The following is a 24160-nucleotide window of genomic DNA, read 5'->3' as shown; positions in this document are numbered from 1 at the left end:
CCCTGTGTCTTTACTGGAGTGTTTGCACAAGTAACACTCACAGTTTCTCTGCTATTCTGGCAGATAGCAGGTATAGGGAGATGGAGTGGAGAGAAGCAGTGGCACTGTGCAGCATCCAAGAAATAGATGTTTGTGCTTCTTCATGTCACTCTAACGGGAAAAGGAGGGAGGGTGGCTTTGGCCCTGTGTGCACACACACTGGGTTCACCCCAGTATGTGTGGTGTCTGCCTAAGATTAATCTTAGAAAAGCTTATTTTCCAAGTGTAGTTATTAAGAGTTAATGACTAGTTAGAAGTGGGACTTAATCTATGTGTTTATTCTGTTACAATGAAGAATGTGTTTACATATAAGGAAGAAGCATATGAAACCACCGGTAGACTTTACATTTTTCCATATTTTTTTCTTTAAACTTCCATATTGTAGTATTTGAAATATATTTGCTCAGTAGTAGAAATGAAATGCTGAAATTTTTACACAAAAGGCAGTAATAGTATATCACTTGTTCTTACTCCGTGCTGCTTCTCCTGAGGGAATGAATGCTATCTAATGCCCAAATCCTGTTGGCCGCTATATTTCTGCATGAATAAAAGCAAAACCTCCACTACCACAATCACTGAAACTGCCCAATTAAAAAGAAGCCATAAACATTTTAATTAGTGCTATTATCAGGAATCAGTGACACTTGATACAGCAACTTATTTATCAGTTTACTCTTACCTGCAATGCTCTCTTTTGTATTAGTGTCTTAAAACATTTTTTGTTTGGTTTTGTGTTAGAAATGTCAAGGCTATCTAAGTGGGTTAGTCGTAGATAACCAGCGTGATATTCCATTGTCTAGAACTCTGTATCAACTCCTGGATCTGTTTATCTTCTTCTGAGGATGTTCCTTATGTTGAAAGCTCCTAACAGCTTTGTTCAGTGTGGCACGGCGGGCTTTTCCAGCAAGCATTTTGTTCATGTTTCTCACAGATGGTCTGCCTCCCAAAAACACCAACTCCTCAGAACGTAACTATAGCCCCATGTCTGTTCCAATGCAAGGAAAGGATTAACTAGTTTCCATCTTGTATTAAAAAAAGGAGACGTTCATATTGTGTTAAGAACAATGTATTCATACACTTCAGTATGTCTGTCGCTTTTTTGGAATCCTGAAAATGTGGCTTAATCTTGTGACACAACATAAAAAAATGATGTTTCTAAACTGAAAGGCCAGTAGTTTTTGCTGGGTATTACTTGCAGCATAAGTGGTAGTTGGCACTATTTGAGAAATGGCACAGCACACCAGAGGCAGCTCTGCTGCCTTGCAGTAGATACATTTGTGGTAGGCAGCTGTGGCAATTCCCCTGTCCTGCAGGAGGTAGGGGGGGTGTGCAGTCCATGACATATTCGGAGTATCTCTTTAAGAGGAAACTCTTTGGATTGTTGTTGCCTTAAAAGTTTAACGCAGTGTCTGAGAACATTCAACATAGTCTCAGGATGACTCATGGATTTTAGCTTGTTATTTCCAAACAGCTCGCTCTCTTCAAGCTCTTCTTACGTTGAGTGTTTGAGAGCACATAAATACTTTATTAAAAAGAGAGAGAGACAGATTGAGACACAATAATGGGGCAATATGAGTACCTGAACTGGATACCTAAATAATACTGCTAATAATTCTGATGAATCATTTTTGAGCAACAGGAGGCACTCCCATCCCACAGGCTAAGTACATTGCCTGCACAATTCTCTTAACCTTGAGAATGGAAAATGAGAATTAGCTGAAACCTGAAAGGCAGTGCTAACTACCAGTAGACCACTGAACAAGGCACGTACTCTAAACTGCAGTTCCACCGGTCTTTGTTCAAAATTTGTTTATCAAATCAGGCAGTTATCCCCCCCCCCCCCCCCGTGTATGTGCATAATTATTCAGAACTCTTTAGGTAGTAGGCTTAGATGTTCTATTAGATGGTAAGAACCGAGTGCAACTGTTCGCTTTTATGCTGTGTTCATCTCTATGTATGGTATGTGTCTGTCACTACTGTGGCAATACCAAAACAATCTGGAGACTGGATGGAACCTCTGTATTCAGGATAGTCAGTGATTTCTCTCCCACATGGGATAAGCCTAGCTAAGTTAGGAAAACAACGTTGAGGGCAAGAATCTCTGTTCTAGAAAATGCCATTTATTCTGCTGAGGATTGCAGAAATTATGTTCCTTGGATCACCCTAATTAAAAAAAAAAAAAAAAACAAACAAACCCAGAAAATAAAAGGAGCAATATGTTTTAGGTGTATGTTCTAAAAAAGCAAGAGAAGAGAAAGAAGTTCATGCAAAAGACCGTTAAAGGAGGGGCTGTAAAATATGAAAAAGGTGAAGTATGTTGGATAGAAATTTTCAAATTTAAATGTTGTTTATAATGTGGTACAATCTGTTATGGGTGGAAGTGTTATTTACTTCACAAAGCTTGCATTTGAATCTTCTATTTTAATTGCTGTGTAATATTTCTATTCTGCATTGTAGTTTGTGTCCTTTGACGCACACAAAATCTAGGGGAAACTGGTTTCCCCTCTGTGAAAATAGGCCATTGAAAAAAGTTAAGTAACACCAACAAAGGACTTCCATCTCTTCCTTTGTTCTAATTTGTTGCTCCTCTGCTAATTTTCATAATTTTTCTGTTTTGAATCTTCTTTCAGCTGAAGAATTCTATGGTTTGACAGAAATCAGATTTTGTAGGTACAGGTGCATGCTAATTACTGCATTAAATACCTGCTTTTCCTTTGACTTTGTTGAAAGTCTGAAGAATAAGTGGTAAAGATAGAACAATTAGAATTAAATGGAAAGTATTGGTTATTAAGACCAACCTGAAATACTCCATTATATGAAAGTGCCATCTTTTGCATACTGGTTCAGAGGTAAAGTTCACTGGAACAACTTCTTAAACATCTACTGTAGTGTTTGCAATGCAAACAAGCTTAGACTGCATAGTCATCAACCCTCGGTCTTCCCCCATGTTGTCTTTAGTGTAGTGTACATACTTGAAAAACTTAATACCTTTTTCTAAATATCTACATAGCCAATATTAGTTAGTGTTGCTTAACATCACTTCTGCTTTTTCTTTTTTTAAAAAAGTATTTTATTACAGGCAATTCTTACTGTTTTACAGTAAACATGAAAATACTCAAAATAATAGTTTATCAAAATACTTAATATTAAAGTTTTAAAATAATTTCTTCTTCTAGAATGATGACTGCCTGACTGCACTGGGGGTGAGAGGAGGAAGCAGTTGTCCACTCGGGCAAGAGACAGTAAGTATTATGTAATTTTTTGCAGTATCTTGTATACCTGTTACACTGTATCTGTGCTTTTGAAAGCACATTCTTTTTTTTAGCATGATCCCAAGGATTTTTTTGCTACCCTAGATTTTGTAATTCTTACAAATATGTTCATAACTACATTACTGCTGTTTTTATATCACTCTTGCAAAATCATTTTGTAAAATTTTGATTAATATAGATTTTTTTTTTTTGCCTGAACTTGGACCCAGACAGAATTTAACACGTCTAAATGTCACACCAGAAGAAATTCCATTGCTTTGGGCATAATTGTGAGTGTTCTATATTTTTCTTTGGTCCTGAGGTGCATTTCCTGTATCCCCTTATGCTCATTTTCTGATCGTATGTCTCCAGAGAATGGCAATTTCTACATTTCTTTTAAATTGTCAGGTTTGCTCAACCAGTTGTATTACAGGACACATTGGTATTTTAATTTTTTATTTCTGGGAGACAGACAGTGGGACTTGCTTGATTGGTTTGAACTGTTTGTTGGCAGTGTTTCCATGTTACTAAATTTTTGTAATTTTTTCCAAAACCAAAAACACTAGAACTATCTTTCAAAAGACACTGCAAAAAGAAGTATTTGTTGCTCTGCCTTTCATTGGTTTTCATGCTGCCAACTAATTAGTGTTACATTCCTTTTTATTTATTTTTTTATTTTTATTTTTTTAATCTTAAGTGACCTCATGATTTTCATAGTGCTATCACAAAGGAAACCGTTGCCACTTAACTGAAGTGGGCACTGTTAGACCACCCCTTACTGGACATGATCATGCAAGCTTCCAGTTCTGTACTATTTATCTATGGTGCTCTTTAGTGTGTTTTAGTTTGGTTCTATTCTATTCTAAAGTTCATATTTCTATATTGTCAACATCACCTGTAATTACTGTATTAGCTTTCCTAATGCAGGGAGGAGAGTTATGATAAAGGATGGTATTTCATTGTTTAGCTTCTTTATGTAAGTTCAGGACTACTGAATGCATGTTTAGATAAATTTCCTGTCTACTGAAAACTATGCTGATACCAATTCTTTGATGCTGACCAGCTCACAAATTACCACATAGAATTTGCAATGGTAGAATCATTTCCATCTTTTCCCATTCACAACTGATTTAATCTGTTTAAGTGATGACATGCAAGTATGAAAATACAAGTGACCTTGCCTATATTTTTACACATATAACTCATAGGTTATCTTCCTCAAAATAGAAATACAAATTTAAAAAGCACTGTGCAGTTCAGCAGTCTTAGGATTTAAATGCATGCATGAGTAATAAAAAAAGGAAGTGTTTTCTCCAAATCCTTATCTTCATAGTAACTTTGCTGTCTCCTTTAATCACCTATAACCTCCTATCACTCCTAACGATCCCTCTTTCTGACCTCTTTACTTACAATTTCGTAGAGGGATCTGATATGAAGATTATATGTAGGGAAGCAGTGTTCTTTGTCTAAAATGGGTCATAATTTTGTTGTTCATTTATGATGAGGGAAGTGAGCAATTCCAGTATTCTTTCACTTCACTTGTTTTCAGTCTTTTCTGCTCTGAATTCATCAGGACAGATTTTAGTTCATAGGGCATAGGAAATATACTTGATATTTTCATATTCAGGGTAGAAAGCAGGCTTCTGGTAGTGTATTCTACGTAGTATGCATGGTGCTGACCACTATTAGTACTTTTTTCCAGAAAAGTATAGATGAACTGTATTTCACTGGCAAATGGATTTATTATGTGAAATGGAATATAAACGTATTTTTGGCAGGTATTTATAAAATTGTATATGCAAATCCTTATTTCTAAACAAAAAAAAAAGAAAAAGTGGAGTGATCAAAACAAAACTTTGCAATGACATTTTTGTATTAAATTTTTCTGTCGGTAAAACTGTCATACTGTTGAAGTATTTATTCAAACACATATGCTTCCATGAGCACACACAGAATGGGATCTGAAGGTGGTGTAACAATTCTGAGAAAGTGAATGTATGAAGTGTTTTTTTTTTTTTCCTTTTGCTTCACAAGTAAATTGCTTATAAAACTAACAGCTGCTGTTTTGAAGCTAATCTTAGTGAATTGAATGTTCTTAACCATTTCTACAATCCCACAGTCCTTTATCTTGCCTCTCCTGCTGCTTTCCCACCACCCCTGATCCCATTAGCAAAACTTGAGACAGCCTCAGCTTTTACCAAAGTGCAGCTTTGGTTTCAGCTGCTTTTCTGCAAGAGGAAGTGAATGTTGCGCTTTTTTCTCTGTGGCATGGTTGTGATAAAGCTGTGGTGCTCTTATCTCTCTTTTAGGTAGTGGCTCTTTATGACTACACAGCGCATCGATCAGATGAGCTAACCATCCATCGCAGTGACATTATCCAAGTGTTATACAAAGATAATGATAACTGGTGGTTTGGCAGCCTAGCAAATGGACAGCAAGGCTATTTTCCAGCTAATTATGTGGCTGGTGAAAGTAAGTTTACTGCTGTCTTCCTGGTATACCGGTGTGGGTCTAACTGATGGTCCAAGATTTTACCATGCTGTACTGCTTATTGTTCTGAAGATATGAATTTACATAGCATGCAGATGGCATAATGATGACTTATTGTGATGCAGAAATTGTATGAAGTTAGCTAAGCACTTAGCAAGTTGACACACCTGACTTAGGAAGGTATTGGCACTTAGTTAAACATTCCAGCTTATATAGTACTGGCTTAATTATCACTCAACTGGATTGATTCCTCGTCTCTTCTTACATATAGCCACCTGGTTCATGCCCTACCTTGGCAATGTTTTAGGACTCATCAAAGCATTTCACCGACATCTTAGGTTTTCTTAGGCAATCTCTGTGAGATCTAACCAGTTACTTTTGTAAAAACTCTTGAATTTCCCCCTACTCTAATGGAGAATGCACAATTCCCCAATAAGTGGATTTCAGTATGAAGTTTTTAAAAGAACAGTAATGGTTAAATTTCATATCTGAGCATTGCACTTTGCTACCAGGTCCTTGTCATTAAAACAGTTTTGGTTAAACTAATACAGACAAACCTAAATGAATCTGAACAAATAATATAGGAAGCATCCTACTGAGTCAATTGATGTAAAGATGCTCAGTGTCCTGGCAGTTGTTAGTATTCAGCTTATGGACATAGTGTGTGGTTGCATGCTTGAAGAAATTCATTTGCCTTCCTAAACTATCAGACTATCAGTTATACTGGTGTTTAGTAATCTTTTAACCAAACATTTCTCAAGATGTTTTCCCCCATTTTCTAGTTCCTCCCTCTGTCTTTCAAGTGAAGTCTAGTATTTATGCCTCTTTCCTAAAAAAATCTTGGACATAACACTGTGCTAACTTGATGATGGTAATTAAAGTTAGCTTAACTACTGCCCTTCCTCTTTGTCCTCCCCTTGCACCTCCTGTGCATTTTCTCCTTCCTTTCTTCCTTGCAAAATAAGCCAGAGAGCAGTCTGTAGGAAGAGTCTTCAGTGATGGCTGTTGTTCTTAAAAAAAACCCAAAACAAACAAAACAAAAACAAAAAACAAAAAATTTTTGAGGCAGTTGTCCAACTGTGCAAAAAAACCCCTGGTATATAATTTGTTATTTCAGTTGGTGACCATCCTATTATTGAATCAAAAGAAATGCATATGATACATTTGTTAAGTATCAACTGCATTGCTGTCAGTATGGACTTTGTTCTTAGTCATATAAATGTTTGATTGTTTTTATTTTATATAATTACCTATATAAACTACCTATATATAAATTACATGTAAATCTAAGCTTCCTAATGTAAGTAAAAGTTAATGGGCAAATTTTGATAAATTCTCTTACAAAGTTTGGCTTCAAATATTTTTCATCTGTTTCAGTTCACATCCTGTTATTGGCTAGATAATAATGTCATGGTTGTTCACATAAAACAGATACTTTCACAATTCTTTCATGGCGTTCATAATGGTGAATTACGGATCTTCTTTTCAGAAGAATATGAAGAACAACCTTCAGGATTAGTACCAGATTCTGCTCCTCTCCTATCTGAAGGACCAAGAGAAACAGAGGAAGGTTCTCCAACACTACATAAGGTAATAATTTGAGAAGAAAGGATTCTCTAAGTAGTGGTGGAGTATGTCCTTTGTGTGCCAGGTGAACTGTATTAATTTTCAATCCTTTTTGGAAAAATTTCTTATGTGTAGACCTCATTCCAGGCAAGCAGGTAGATTTTCAGCAGATGTCTGTTTGTCTCGTGTGGAACCAGCTGTTCCATCATGTGTCAATTAAATATTCTGCCTACTCTTTGCACCATTGTAATGAGTTGCAAATCTCCCATTGACTCCAAGGTTGAGAGAAGTATCTCTCAGAGCTACCTGACGTAAATAACAGTTGAAGAAACAACATGGATTTGTCAAAACCTGACATACTTTTGGGCACTTGACTGTCATTTTTGGAATATGCACTGCCCACAAATTCTTCAAATTTTCTGCCATGAAATTTCCTTATCTATCAGGTTGCTTAGGAAAAAGCTGTGATGTTTTTCTCTTGAGAGTTTTTCAGTCCATGTAATAATATCCTCATTAAAGATACACAATATGATCATAAAGCCTTATTACCAGACCAGGAGATAGACTGCATCTAAACGTGCTTACTTATCAATGGATGTTTCTGTTTAAAAGCTGCTGACGGTTCTCTGATGTGAATGACGGCGCCCATCCTATAGGTTGCTCAGGAGGGTGGACTATAGAGACTTCATAGTTTGGAGGAGCAAAGGAAAGAAAGGCTTTTGTCTTGACTATGTCTGATATCTCTCCACTCCCCCTGTGTACTTATTATTGGGTTGCAATTGCGTATGGCATTACGTTGTTATTTACATATCACATATTATATTGTATGCAAAAGCATTCCTGTTTCTGTGATTTAATTAGCAGACAGAATACAGTATGTACAGAAGAACAAAGAAATAACAGCCAATTTTTAGTCAAGGAAAAAAATAGGGGTTTGATTTTTATTTATTTTTTTCAGATCTTTAGAAATACTACTATGTGCAAAGCAGGCCAAATGACTCTCACTTCTCCAGACAAATAGAGATTAGAAACTTTGCATAGCTTATGTTCCCCTTCTGTGAAGTAAGACTGATGATTGTCTTAAAACATGGAATACTTCGTAAGCAAAAAAAAGTAATAGAAATCAGTTCAATAACTGTTAGAATTTAAGATTTTTTTTATTCCAAAATGTTTGTATCCTTCTTAAGTGTGCTTTCAACAGTTACTCATTTAGTCAAATGGTACTAACGTAACTATTTTAAAAGTGACTTTTGTTCAGATTTCTTTCAAATGATTTGGCTTTTCCATGTACTTTTCTAAAATTGAATCTAATATTTTGCGTCTGATTTGCAAGACTCAAAACGTATGCTGTGTTGCTTAGTTATGATTTCATCTTTTTTCAGATGATTTATCTAATCTTTACTGCATAATATATATTGTAATGTTCGAGGTTAAAACACTCAAAGCTACTTCTATTAACCTTTTTTGTATAGCTTTTGTTTTTAATAGGTGAATAGAGATAGGTACCATTTAATAACTTATTGAGTACAGATGACTCACTTGGCAGTCGTGTTGAAGCCAGCTGTCTTGTTGAAGCCAACTGCTATAAATCGAATTACTAAGTGTTTTGTTTCTATTTATACTTTAAAAATGGAATTAATCACTACACCGAGCAGTAATAATTAATCTGAAGTATCTTTTACCTCTTTGTAGCTGAGAAACTCATAGGCAAACCATTGTCCAAGAAAGACAAGGGTGCATTACTTCCAGATACTCCTGTAAAGGCAGACTGGAACAAATATAGGAAAAATTATAACATTACTGGAAAGCATGAAGATTTCTTTCAATTGTTGTCTACATTGCTGAAGGCAAGGAAGGTATCCCAGAGGGAATATGTTGCCATACTCACACAGTTTCATTCATACACAGATTAGAAAAGGGAGAAATGCTGAGATACTTACTGTCATTAAAGACTTGATCATTTTTATCCATATCTTTTTTCCTGTTTTAATCTAGTAGGAATCTAGTTGATTTACTGGATCAAAGTACTTTTATGTGCACTAACTAATGTTACTAACATTTACAACCAGTATTTATTATTCAACTTTGTGAGAAGTAACGTTTGATTAGTTTTGTTCGCTTATATTTTCTCAAGTGTCTATGGTTGACATATTTTTCTAACAATAGTTTTTGTATTACTAGTAGCACTTTTTTAGTAACACTCAGTTTTAGTAATATTTCATCAAAATATTCTCTACTTTGATTCTACTGGCACTTTGAATTAAATTGACTGCATATTTAATAATTAGTTGGAATTTTGTTGTAGTCTATGTAGTACATACAGATATTCAAAAGGCATAATGAATAAAGTGTACAGTAATAGTCCAAAACCAAGCAAATATGTTGCTTTTTATCTTGCGCAGCATCGAAGGGCATTACAAAATCACAGAGAGTCCAGAGAAAAGTAATGAAACATTTACAAGTCCTGAAAAAAATGGCATAAGAGGATATACTTACAAGATTAAACTAAAAAAGAATGAGCAGTGAAGAGAGTGTATAAAATAGTACATGATGTAGTGAGGTGAATTGGATGCACTCTTTTTTCTTTTCTTTTTTTTTTTTCCCTTCTGCTGTTAAACAAGATCAGGGAACATTAAGCTGGAATGGAACGTATCTAATACTGGTAGAAGGAAATTTATGTTTATGCCATGCTTAGTTAACCTGGTAAACCTAGCTACTACAAGACACTATTAAACTTATGTGCTCAAGGATTAATTTTTTTAATAACATATTTTAGGCTGAGGTAATGGCTGAGATTCCAAAAGCATCTAAATGACTGGGGAACACAAATCTGGCTGATTTTTTTTAATTTCAAGTTACATAAGCACCGTATAAATAACCAAGATAGTGAGTTGAATCAAATGATCAATCAAATCTCTGTAAGACTTGTGATGCCTTGAAGTGTAATGGTTTTACAAAAGCTGCGGAGTGCTGCATAGAAGAAACAAATTGTCATTCAGCTGTTTGTCATAATGAAGGAAGGTTCTACAGCACTTTGGCTTTAGGCAATACCAGATACCTCTGAGACAAAACTGCTAAGACCACTGAGGGGGCTGATCGGTTATGGCAGTTCCTGTGTTGCAGCAGTGACACAGCAACTTTTCTTCCTATTCCTTTCATTTTTTTTCAATATTAAAGCTGATAAAAGCAAAAGCCAATTTCTTTTACATGGGAAATATGAAAAATCATTATTTTGTAATACCCTATGACTTTTTTTTTTTGCTTTGACACAAAAAGAAGCATGGTGTGTTTTTTTTTCTTTTAAATCCAAAAATATTTATCGAATAATTAAATAAGTTGTTGCTTAAGTTGTTACCACAAGCAGGACAATATAACTGAATTTTTTGGTTATGTTTGGTTTTTGGCTACAAGCGTGTTTTCCCAAATACTTAGTTATATCCAGGTCTATCTATTGTTCTTTCTTTTTTTTTGAGGAATACTTAAATATTTAGCTCTGTTAAGACTGCAAAAACACAGTTACTATGAAAATCATCATAGCAGTTACTCATGAGATTTTGCTACCATACAAGACTAAATAGGGCACTTAAAATGTAGAAGAATACTATGGTTTTAATTACTGAGAATACCAGATAGTCTAATTAAAAATAGTTTTCCAACTGCAGATATTATAAATGCATATCTAGCTAATCTTCAGAATTTTATGATGAGTGAATAAAATGGAATCATTAACATTAGAAGAGGGTGTAATACTCAAGATCCAATATTAATCTTTGCAAATAATAAAAAAAAAGTTGTAGTTCAAAGAACCTGCTTTCAAAATGCTTTCTACCATCAGCTTTGCATTCATAACATAATAATTTTATGCAAACCTTGTTTTCCTGCCTTATGAGTTACTTAACTCCTGAGCCACAAAATTAGGTCATAATCATCTTTAATTACAACATACATCTAAACTGCCGATAGAAATTTCATGGAGTGAAGTTCTCACTGCACTGATGAAGAATCCCAAGAATTAGAGATGGACTTGTCATCTGGCTGCTCCAGTAAATGTGCTGTTTTCAGGTTCCTTAAGCTGAAGGCAGAAAAGACAGGAATTCAGATAGGGTTCTATTAGAAACCAGAATTTGCATTTTGCAAAATTCTGGCAAATCAGAGACATTTCAAAGTCAATAGAGTACCTTCTTTTTTTTTTGGCCAGAAATGTTCTGCTGTCTATAAAATCTTGTGAATATGTTTTATAATTTAAGATGGCCTACCACTCACTATATAAAATGCATCTGATTGGATTCTGAATGTTAATTACTCAATTCTACATTATGTGAGAATAGTGGAAAGTAGTAATAGACAAAAACAAACCAGTAATTTAAAATGTCCATTGAAAGTGTAAGAAAATATTCTTTCTAGTATATTTATCTTTGAAAAATGATGTTAAGGTGTAAAATAATGATCATAAGCATGAAGAGAAAAGGGTTATCTTCAAGAACTACATTATTATTGCACAATTTGGATAATGTGCCCAGAGATCATCAAAACTTGATTCCATGTATATGTAAACAAAGTTTGGGATTATAATTCATGTTCTCACTCTTCTTTCCGTAGAGTAGGTTGTTGTCAGACTTTCTGAATAGTCAGCCTAGCGTGTCTGAAACTAACCTGCCAAGCAATTGATGCTTTTCCCCTGGGCTTGAGCTCTTTCAGTGTGGGTGTTTTTGTGGGCTCAAAGTTTATTTATTAGATCTAAAAATTTAAAAAGCATAGAAAACTTGCTCAAAAATATTTCCAAAAATACTAACTAGAAATTTTTCAGTTAGTTTCATCAAAAACTTTTATTTTATAGTTTGTACTGTTTCTGTTTTCTCCTTTAATGGTGCTTTTCTTCAGGTTATTGGGGAACACTTCAGTTACTGGTGATCTTTTAGGAAGAGGATGGACTAGGAAGATGTGATAATGTTGATAAGGGAAACATTAAAGAATTAATACGATGAAACTCTTGCAGTAAATAGAGCTGAAGACTTTCAACACGTCATGAAATGTGTTGATTTTCAAGGTTCTGAGAGGTTGCAGACCCACAAAAACGTGATATTCAATTGAATTAGAATGTATTATAGTGAAGTTTATTATTCTGGGCTTCGTTCGTGGCTGATATGATTACAGATCTCCCTTTCTAAAGGCATTGACATCTGGGCTGAAAGAAACTATGCTTTTCTAGAATCAGTCAGCAAAGCTGCTGTGTGGTCTTCCACATAAACTGTTGAATAGGCATTACAAAATAGAGACATCTTTGCAAATCCTACTTTTGAAATAGTAACTACTTTGATTGTTCTTGAAGAAATCCTTTTTCTGAAGAAAATGTTACCATAGTACCATCTATGAGGAATAGACCGCTTTCCTTAAACGTTACCCGACATTAACATATTTCACCTTTTTAGTTCTGTAGTTTCCTATTTTTAGATATTCCATTTTCTCTTTAAAATGCAGTTTCTACTGTTCAAGTTGAATTACTCTCTCTTAAGCATGTGTGGTGCTACTTTATTTGTAAGCTTTTTCAACTCCAAAACCACCTCTGTGGTTGCTAATGTGTTCTGTCTCAAAAAATGTTTGTGCCTGTGTCTATAGTATTATTTGAGTCATTGAAAGAAAAGGTATCTGGTTTATAAGCAAATTAATATCTATTGAGAAAAAAGAGATGAAGTAACATCCATAGTCATTTGCTGTAAGTAACTGGTCTGTTCAAAGACAGGAAGAATCAGGCTGAGCCCGTGAACTGGTCAAGCAGAACCAAAAATACTATTGAGGGACGTTTATATTATTAAGACAGCTCTCAGGAGCAAGCTAACTTCTCTGTCCCCATTGTTTTCTCCTTGGGTCCTCCTAGCCTCTTTCTGAACAGGATTGAACTATTTTTATGCAAATTCTAATGCAAAGCTGTAACCACAGATAAATTCCCAGAGGCCAGGACTTCAAGACTGAAAACAGCTGCTCTAAACCATAGTGCTTCAGTCTGAAGTATGTTGTCTCCACTCTTCCTCCTCTTTCTTTTGCTGTCCCTCAAATAGCCGTCTAGTTGATTTGATTTCTGAGATGCAGTATTTGTCAGTGTTGAGCCATGACTATGGTTTTCACCCACCAGATTTCCTGCTGGTCTCTCCTAGCCCTGAACAGGCCCAGGATTTTGCCATTTCAAAGACTAGACAAGGCGGAGTCCTCTCAGCCTGTGGCTCTAGCATTTATGGATGGAGAAGCTAGTGAGTGTTGGCTTAGTCCTAAACACTACAGTGGTTTAGCTGTTTTTTTATGGGGAAGACAGAACTTCATGCCAGTGTCTCTGTTGTATACAGAGCCATGGTTCTGCTAGATACTCACAGCTAAGTTAATACTGTTAGACATAAGGGTTACAATCTGATTTAGATAGGCTTGTTCTTTAAAAACACTAGAGAGGAGGAAAAAAGCGATTATAAGTTAATTACATTTTAAATAGGAAGGTCATGGCAAAAGAAATATATGTAATTCCACTAGCAAAACTCCCTGCCAGTTGTTCATTTAATGGGGAAATGTGTGGAGGGGTACAGAATAGCAGGAAAGAAAATTGTGAGTGTGGTGTAGTATCACAGCATTTTTCCCAAACTTGACTCATTAGAACCGTTTTGACAGGAGGCATCAACATGGTTCTGGAGAGTTAAGTACATTGCTATAAATCTTCTATCCATGGGCTATGTAATAGAAAACAAAATACAAACTTAATACTGAGTTTAACGTCCTAAAGACTACTCTGAAAAGACACAGAAACATGTTCGTTCTTGCCGTCTGTGATCCAACAAATCTTTAATTAGATCAAGTTCTGTAGAAGCAGCTTCTGTGGGAGAGTTCCCCTGTGCAGAGTAGGCTATAGAGCAAGTGCGTTTACTTTCATGGCTTGAATCACCTGAACAGATTGCCTGCACCTCTCCATTCTGTCCATCTATCTCTTAGTCTATCAGAGAAGCTCTGCAGACCATCAGTCTTAGAGACAACTCTGCACAGCCTAGAGAAAAGCACTACCAAAGATGTAGACTTGGGATGAGACTTTGTCCCTGGTATTTCCTTTAGATGCTCGCTGCTTCAGGTTTTGCCATGAAGTGCGTTCGGATATGTATGATTGTTTCCACAAGTTGCGCAGGGATGGTTTAGTGCTTGACCTACTGCTGTGGATTCTACAGCAGCGGTCAGGAACTGAAATGCTTTTGTGTATTTAGCCTTTAATTGTTTTGCCTTTGTTGCTTCTTATATGGCAACACTAAGACAATATTAAGTATCAAAAAATTGAGGCCAAATGAGCTGTAAAGCAAGCAAGTCTTCTAGAAAAGTATATATTTTATTACAATTTTTATTTTTATGATAGTAAACAAAGCAAAAGAAACTTCAGAAAATCTGAACTTCTACAGTTGATATGAGCTGATGTTCTCCTCTCCTTCTGGTGGGCTATATCTTTCAAAGGGTGGAGAATTAGAATATGGCAACAAAATTGAACACCGTTGGTGGCACTATACAAAGGAGCTCGTATTTTGTACTGTGTTCAGTATTTGTTCTTGTGAACAGAAAAGTTCAAGATATTCATAATAATTATCTGTCACATTAATTTTTTTTCTTTAAAGCAGACAGAGCCCTAATAGTTCTGTATTAATATTTAAGCTCTGCAGTCTGGATGAATTTAATAGCTAACACTGTATCTGTTACAATGCTAGGTTTGCTGAATCTTAGTGACACAGTGACAATAGCACAGAGCTGTTTGGAGCTTCCTATGAGATCTGCCCATGCATAACAGGTCAAGAGGTTTAGAAACAGGGAAAGAAGACATCAACAGCCCCTTCAGCCCCCCCATACTCTAGAATTCTGTGGCTTGCTCCTTACACTAGCATGTTCTTGATGAATTCTCAGTGTCTAAGTGTTACCACTACCTCCTTAGCCACATACCTCCTACCTGTTTTCCCAGCCTTCACTCACTCATTCACTGTGCTCCTCCTGCTGCTTCATCCCCTTGCAGCACCAGCTCCTGCATCTGCCGCTGACCCCACTTGTTCCTTCAGTACTGCTACTGCTTACTCACATCACTGGGATGGGAAAATTAGTACAAGGAGTGGGCTGAGGGACACAAAGGAATGTGGGATAGGGAAGAGAAGGTAGTGGCACTGAGACTTGCTTCAGAAAGATCTAGTATGTAGTTCCTGCCTCATTATATACTTGAAATTTGTAGGTAAGAAAGGTATCATACCTGAACTGTACTCTGGAGAAATGGAGGTCTGTCCCTACAGACCCTAGGAATTCTTATTAGTTGCCATGTCAGGTGAACACAGCTATTCAAGATAGTCTCTAATTGTGTGCTTTTCTTTCCTTGGTACCCATACTGAAATACTGTGCCTGAATATATGAATGCCTATGCGATGAGTAGTTTTTTAAAACAGATCATAAGAACCTTCAGTTGGGCAGCTTAATTTAGTGGATACTTTAATCTTCTAACTGTAAAACAAGGATAATTTTCTGTGTTTTGGTATCTGTAAGTATTAAAAAACTTAGTCTATTTTTTTAAGAGAAGTCAGTCTTCTGTAGTGGCACTTAAAGGAATTCTACCAAACCGTACTTTGGAAAGGTCCATATTTGATTATAGGTCCATATTTGATTATAGTATTAGTACAATGTCGAGATTCTGTTATATTTACTCAAAAAGGAGGGTAAAAAACCTAGTTCAACATCATTCGCATAGGATTTTCAGAAAAAGATTTTGTTTTGACTGCAAGCGAAGTGAATTCATGATTATGTATGGCAAGGAACCGCAAGGAATGCTGAAGGAAGTATTAATTACTTAGAGTCATTCCCTTTACAGCAGTCCCTTGTATTTTTATATCAGTGGCTTTATATTTCCTTCTTTTGTGTTTACTTTCACCATTGACTGAGTCTCAAGTTTATTACTGTATTAACAAGGATTTTGTGTGTGAAGTAGAAGATTTTTCTTCCTAGCCCCGCCAATGCTACATTATTATATTCTAATAGGCTGACTTTTGTCTAAACTAATCTAGCAATCTGTATTATTTCAGCAGGCTAATTCTGATGACTAATGTTTGAACATGATTGTTGTGGGCAGTGTGCTTATATGAATTCAATAAGTCAATGGGAGCTTCATCCTGTTTCTTCTAAGTCAGCAGAAAAATAATATTAAACTAATAAAATAATACTAGGGAGCGGGACCAAGACAAAAAAGTTCAAATTTCATTCAACTACTAACATTGACTAGATGTTTTTTAATTAATTCCATTTAGAGTTTAAAAAGTAATTAAACTGTTCAAGGTCTAAAACTGAGGTTTGGGAGATACAGGTTCTGGTTCCAATAAGGTCTTCATTTGTGTGTGCCAAGACAATTTTCATCTGTGCCTCATTCTACCCTGAATTAAAATTGGACAATAGTACTTGACAGGGGAATGTTAAGTTTTATTCATTAGGGCTTTGAAATCTGTGATGGATAAGTTTAGTGTCTGAAAACAAAGTATTTTCATTCCATTTAAAAATACCGAAACTAATGCTTAAGTGATAAAAAGAACTGCTGTGAAGCAACCCTCTATTTTCTCTCTGTTTAAGTTAAGTAACTTAACATGGTACACCTTGCCTCTGAGGCTACACAAAATGAAATGAACTATTGGCAGACTTGAGGGTCAAGAACTGTATTTTTCTTCTTCTCTGTTGCTTCCAGAAAGCTCTTGTTGACTTTGTGGTTACTTTTTTTAGATGCTATATTGTTGTTAGGCACTCCAGAGCTCCTGAATGATACTCTGTTCCTAATACTGCTTGTTTTTAAGTGGGGTTTTAGAGATAGTAATGTCAGTAACTGGCTGTTTCCTGGAGCAATTCAGGCTGATAGCAGAACGTTAAACTTTCTTACAAGCAGATGAATACCTCTGTGCTTGGCAGAACAGGATGGGTTGATCTTTCTAACACTAAGGATATTTGAGAAATTCAGAAACAATGTCATAGGTTTTGCTTTAGGCTGGCTATGAATCCGAAATTCAACTAACAATCTTAAAAAAATCATAAATATGGGCCAAGTTTTGAGGGTTGAGTTAGTTTCAAGCCCATTCTTCTCCTTTACTCTCTGAAAAAAATCTTATTTTTTGGAAAGTACCAGATCTAATCTCTCCCTCCCTTCTCTGGCCTAGGGCTCCAGTATCCTGAAAGAGACTTTTTCTCCAGTTTTCCAAGGTCTTCGTAGGAACCGGTCCCCACTCTCACAATGCCTGCCTGTGAGATAACTTCTGTTTTTCTTTTCATGCATGCCATACCAAACGGGCACTTACAGAACATGGCTGTCCTGTCAACCTGAACTGGAGATCCACAACGATTTTTCACTGACAGCATTGTGATACTAGGTCTGAACCTAGTAAAAAGCTGCACTGCTTTCCACAGCTTTTCTCCTTGGTTGTGGTGCTCTGGAGGCCTGAAGTTCCTGGCTGGATGGGTAGTGCATGCCTGGTTCCAGAAGAGCAAATTTTGAGTGGGACATAAGGCCTATCAGTTATGTTGGCTTCTGCCCTCCATGAAAATTAAACTACATGGGTAGTTACCAGATATTTGTGAACAGCCTGGGAAGAAGGTAGAGAAAATAATCTGTCCCTGAAGACAGTAAACTTGGGAAGGGCACTCACATTTCCGTATGAGAATTCTTGCAGTAAGTATGAGACTTGTTAGAATTAGAAGAGGTTTGTTTATGCAGGGAGCGAGTTGCATAGAGACCCACTAATCACATTGGAAATTAGAGAATTTACTTAAGCTCTTCCAGGTTTGGTTGATTGGTTCGTTTTAGCCCTGAATTGTAAAGTAACCTGGAGTGACTTGAACTGCTTTTGACTGAAACTTGCAGGGTTAAAAAATAGGCAGGTTTCTCTTGTTCAAACTATGCAATAAGATGGCTTTTTTAGCATTCTCTCTTTACTCATGCAGTAGCAGAAATAACTTAATTCTTTACAGACCATGTGTATTTTAAGCTTACTTCAAGCAGATTCATAACTTCTTCTTTCTACACATACCTGAAAACTGTCTTTTATTTGCAAGTAGGTTTTTGTTGTTTTTTTTTTTAAAGCAGGGTACTGTTTCCTTGTTTGTAACCACATAGGAGTTAACATTTTATGGCTGATAGACATTCTTTTTCAAACGAGGTATATTCTCTCCTTATTCAGGAAGCTGGTGGGTTTTCTATGTACATGTGTTGACCCTATTGTCTGTCTTCTTTTTACCTTCCTGCTTTTTTTTTTTTTTGTTTTACAGATGTCACCAGTCATCAGTAAGTTAGGGGACCTAAAATTCAGCTCAGAGCGTAACACAGATAGAGACTCACCTGCAACACAGTAAGCAAGAAATACTTAAAACAATTTGCAGTGTTATTTCTACAACTGCTGTTAGAAAACTGTGAGAAATGTTGGAAGGGTTATTTTGTTTTAGCTAGGTAGGTAAGCTTAGTAGTTAGCTTTAGGATAATCATTCAAAAAGTGCTTCACACCTGAAATGTGAAGGAAATAACAGTTTGTATGTATGTACACACACACATGCGCATACACACTCTCCCCCCTGAAAAGAGCAAGGACTATAATGTACATGAGAATCAAAACTCAGGGATATGGGATTGCCCTGTGGTATCCCTTAGCTGTGTATCAGGCTTTATTGCTACAAACTGCAAACTATTTTTGCGCCTTCTAAAAATTAACCAATATAAATTGCAAAAGGTTGTCACATACTGAGAAGATGCAAGCTAGCATCTTTGATTGACACTTGCATTTTTTAAAAATTGTGTGTATGTTGTGTGAAAGCTGTAAGCAGGTAAGATCTCAACATTTTGAACAAGAGCTTCCACAATATCTTTAGCTATTGCAACCATTTATACTTCAAAAAATACATCTGAATATTCTTCCCGTGTTTGCCATTGCAGGTAACTGTCATCTAAGCAAAGTTATTTCACTGATCGTTTCCCAGACTGGTCCCCTCCCCATATAAATAATCTGTGCATATATGGTGTAGATGCAGATACATATCTTAATTTTAACATATCTTTAAATCTTAATTTTCTATCTGCAGCTGTAGCTAGATTTGAAAATAAATTGCGAGCGGAAACGTTAAGCCTCGTGTATGGTGAGGAATGGGCTGTATAACTACACAGACAGAATTCAGCGCTGAATTTTGGGCATAACTATTCGGATAGGATGTACATTAAGAAAGGAAATGCCTTAAAAGCACAGTTACTGTGACGGTTGATACAGTCTGTTAGAAGCCAGTATCAAAAATTTGGTATGACTCAACTCCATTAGTAGAACTTCAGGAAACAATTATTTTGAGTGACCTTTCCAGGGCATCCACTGAAGAATGTTGGACCGTAGATTTAAAATGTGGAATCACAATTGATTTAATCAAATTCAAGAATTTTGAGTCATATCAAATGTGAAATATTCATTTTAATGGAAACTAAGGCTGTACTGAGAAGAGGTCACACTGAAGTGTCATGCTGAAGAAACAGAGCCCCAAAACTGCTTCAGTTACATTTCAAAAAGGTGAGAGAAGATACCTACATGCCTGAGTAACTGGAACGTACTCCCTCCTCCTGAACTATAGGGAGCAGGAGCATCATGGAGCTGCCGGTCTGAAGTCATGCTTCATGTCATTGCTGTCCCATCTGGGCAAAGAGCAGTTTTGTCTGACGTGGAGAGGGCAGTTTTCACTGCATGTTTTAAGATCAGAATGCAAATCTGAGTAATGTCTATTCCTGATGTAGAGCTTGAATCTGAAAGTATGTACTTTGCAAGCTCTTCCATGAACTAGAACATAATGAAATGTGATTCACTTGTCTTTGTAATTATAGCAGTGACTGCACATACCAAGTTTTTTTCAGAAGAGACCACAAGTTTTTGTCTTATTTTGAGAGCTAGAAGAGAGAAGCATCTTCTGGCATTTCTGATGCAAGTAGTTTGAAAGACTGTTCCATATTTCTGTTTATAGGCTATCTATATAGTACAGACTAGGTAATAAACCATCTCAGAAACATGGCCACATATTTTTCATGAAAACTCTCACTTCTTTGTACCTGAAACCACGACCTGCAGGGGCTGCAACAGAACTTGTTCTTGTTCACCGCAGTTGATGTGCCTTGAAATAACCTTAAAAAATGACATGCATGTAAGTGTTGCGATCTTAACTGGAAAAGTTTTCTGTTTTGGCATCTAAAAGAAATATCAACATGATTTGTGGTCCAGTCCAATCTGTACTTAAATAGTGGCTCCACCTAAAACATTCTGTTATCTTCCTGTTTTCTGTGAAAGTACACTTAATATCCATGTCACGTGCTAGTATATAATAGGAATTATGCAGTAAATAAACTTCGTAAGAATCAAGTGAGATGTGATTGCCAAGTACGCACTTTCACTATGGAGAAGTGAAACTTTTAGCACCTGCACAACTCACTGTACCTTTCTTTGAGCCTCCAAATGAATGGTTGCTGTTTTGCCGATTATGGCCACAATACCTGCTGTAAAAGAAAGTGAATGGCAAGCCCTTATGACGTCTATCTTTCATAATTTCTGGATGGAAAATATGGTTTTGCAACAGGAAAACAAATTTTATCCAAAGTGCTAGTAGATTTTTATCTTAACCAAGCAGGTAATCTATCTTCTGCAGATTCTAGAATAAATAGAGAAATGGTCACATAATAGATGCTAAGTGAACTAAAGTTTTATCTAAGTATCTCAAAGATTTGATACATCATCATATCTGATGTTCAAATAATAAAAAGATGAAAACTACTTCTCAAAATCTGAGTGGCTTTATACAGAAAATCTGCATAGTAGCCTCACACTTCGAATATTAATGATTAGATACTGTTTGTCAGTACAGACATTATCTCCTAAGATATATTGCCATTGTACAGTTTTGTTGAGCTACACTAGGTAGTGCTCTCTGCATAAATTTACAAGTGATTACACATCAGACCCGGCTGAACACTCAGTTTGGTAGGTTGGTACTTACATTACTGATTAATTATGGTTTTGTACCCTGGTTTCCTCATGCAGCAGTACTTCTCAAATTGTTCCCAGGAATCCTAACACAGAAGGTCTTAAACTCCAGAATGTTCTCCTTCAGGATGTTCCAGTATTAGAGCTGCAACAATCCATGTATTCATGAATACACAATTTAACTTAAAAAAAAAAAAATTGAACTGTAGGCATATTGTCATCAGTTCATTAGCAAGGCTGATGTGTAAACACTTTCATCTATAAAATGTGATTACATTAGGACAGTATCACCAACAGTAATGCTCTTGTAGCACCCTTTTTGGGGAAACTGCATACATCTCATTACATTCTTTAGTCTTGATTTATCCACTCGCTTATGTGTTTCAGCAGCATTCAACGTAACAGTTCTGGTCACAAACGAAGATCTCTTTGTGCTAGGCACAATACAAATTTTGAACAAAGACAGTACCTGCCCTTGAAAGGTTACATTCGAAGTATCATTACATATTTATAGTTAAATAAATTTACAACTTCTGTCAAGAGGGGGAATTCATGGTAGAAGTGGTGTAACATCTGCATAATCGCGGACATCATCTGCAAGACCAGTTTAATTCCCTTGTTAAAGGCACTAACTGGGAAAGATACAGAAGCTTGACTGATGCTTTTGGCATTGTATGAAGTCTGATAAGCATGAATAGACATTAAAGTAATTTCTGATTCTATAAATGTGTCACAGTTCAGGTAAATTAAAATGGAAAAACTAATCTTATGCACTTTGCCAGCCTGTCTTATCCTTGTTGAATAAATAAACCAGGAATCTCTCTTTAATTGCAAGTATTTTGGTGTTTGAGCTTAGGAAAGTAAAAAAAAAAATGCAATGGCTTTTATGAGAGGAGGAGGCTGGTAATTTGTATTTTCTAATGACATCTGTTGGCTGTTGATCAAGACTAGCTGATTTTTAAGATCATGAGCAGTTCTTTTCAAAGCAATACTGTGATACGTTGAAAAGTAGACTAGTGGAGTGGTCTCATATTTTGTCTTCATGTTTTTTCTGTCTTTGTTCTGCTGTGGAACGGTATTTTTTGTAGCTGTTTCAGTATTGTACTCAAGGGGGACAGGCAGACAATTGCTCTAACACATCAGCTGTGGATGGAAAAAGCTCTAAATTTGGGCTAACTTTGTGTTTCTTTTACTCTTTTTATATCCACCTTCCTCTAGAGGTGCAAAGAAAAAGAAGAAAAGGATACAGAAGAACGAGATGGAAAATCAGCACAACTTAATGGGTCTCGATACTCCTGTATCATCAGTTACAGCTAATGGTGTTGAAAATGAACCTGCAGCCCATGGGGTGGAATTGAAGAAGAAGAAAAAGGCAGTGAGAGGCTCAAACGTAAGCACAAATGGAAAGACAAATACTGCCTTTGAGCCTGAATGCTATGACGTATAGTCATAATTTAATTCTAAATACTGGTGTGATATTCGGTATACACATTGAAGGCTGCAACTACGATCTCACTTCTAGGATTAGCAAGAAACAAAGAAATTAAAATACTCAAATACACAAAGTGGCAGTAGTTCTGACTTACCAATGGTGTAAACCTGTTTTAGAAGACTTTTGCCCTGGGTTTCATGAAATCAACAGAACTTGAATGTTCAGCTCCTCACTGGACTGGTAAAATCTGAAACCAACATTCCTATTTCATGAGAATCCTACTGACAAATACAATGTTAACCAATTTAATATCTGATTACAACTTAACTTAGGCTAAACAGGCCTTTCTGTAGACTGTAGATCAGTCCATTGGGAGCAGATAATCAAGTGAAAAAGTGTAATCTAGAGCAAAACAAGCCCAACCACTACAGACCGTATTAAATTAGCATTTTAAAATGTGTTGTAAGTAAAATAGAGGAGTATTCAGAATGGTAAAATTCCAAAGGAACACTGACATTACAGTGTACCTGAAAACAAGCTTTTTAAAAATATTTTCCTGACTTCCAATATTCACTTGGACTGCATTTTGCAGCTCTGAAGTGAGATGTTGAGTAACTACCTATGCAACTACGCTGTCTTCAATGGGACTACTCATGCTTACCAATGTAAATAAATGTTGCAAATTCCAAGCAGTTATATTTTTCAAATGAAGTTTTCTGCACATAATAAAGGTGCATTGCAGTTTTGTCAAAGTTCCTGGCTGCTTTGGCAGCAGTCTTGCCAAATACACTTTCTTTTGTCTGAATGAAATATTTCATATCCAACTGTGATGTTTGTTTTACATGTAGTCCTTATTCACTTGTAAGTGTCGTTAATCTGTTTTTCACTTGAGTATTATGTTGTGAACTTTTACTAGTGATTTCACTAATTATCCACAGTGCTAAATAATTTATGTTTTATATTAAAGGAAACGCTTTCTATCAGTTAGTGTTGGTATTTTTTCTGGCTGATGATGTCCAGTTTATTTTTACTCTGCTAGGAAATTCTTCCTCCTCCCTCTCTGAAGCAATAAATAACATAAAATTAGAAAGCCCTTATTTAGTAGACAGGGCACTCGATTCCATTAAAAAAAGAAGTGAGAATAACAATGTTGGGCACTGATGTGTGAAATGCACCCAGATGCAGAGGACTAGTTGCTATATATTGTAGTATCTTCCCTGCACATGTTTTAAAGCCAGAAAAGTCTGTAAACTTGTTTCTTTTGAGTAAAGCATGGCAACAAATACTCTTTTTTGACCGCACTGGTAGTTGTTCTTTGCTAACAGTCCTAGTTTTGCTTTGCCTAGAGCATGTGTATGAAGTTCTCC

The 24160-nt window shown here is 36.1% G+C and overlaps 1 protein-coding gene across 1 annotated transcript in view; it reads left to right on the top strand.

Annotated features, from left to right (window-relative positions):
- AHI1 (Abelson helper integration site 1) overlaps positions 1-22808 on the top strand; it is a 94615-nt gene extending 71807 nt beyond the window's left edge. Inside the window, 5 exon segments of the mRNA XM_009584485.1 lie at positions 3216-3281; positions 5600-5762; positions 7270-7370; positions 18633-18712; positions 22580-22808. Coding sequence (XP_009582780.1) covers positions 3216-3281; positions 5600-5762; positions 7270-7370; positions 18633-18712; positions 22580-22808 — 639 coding nt within the window.
- Positions 22809-24160: the final 1352 nt, after the last annotated feature.

The sequence above is a fragment of the Fulmarus glacialis genome, unplaced genomic scaffold, assembly GCF_000690835.1.
Source record: "Fulmarus glacialis isolate BGI_N327 unplaced genomic scaffold, ASM69083v1 scaffold4259, whole genome shotgun sequence".
Lineage (NCBI taxonomy): Eukaryota > Metazoa > Chordata > Aves > Procellariiformes > Procellariidae > Fulmarus > Fulmarus glacialis.
Note: the sequence above shows the minus strand (reverse complement) of the source record. Positions and strands in the feature narration are given on the sequence as shown.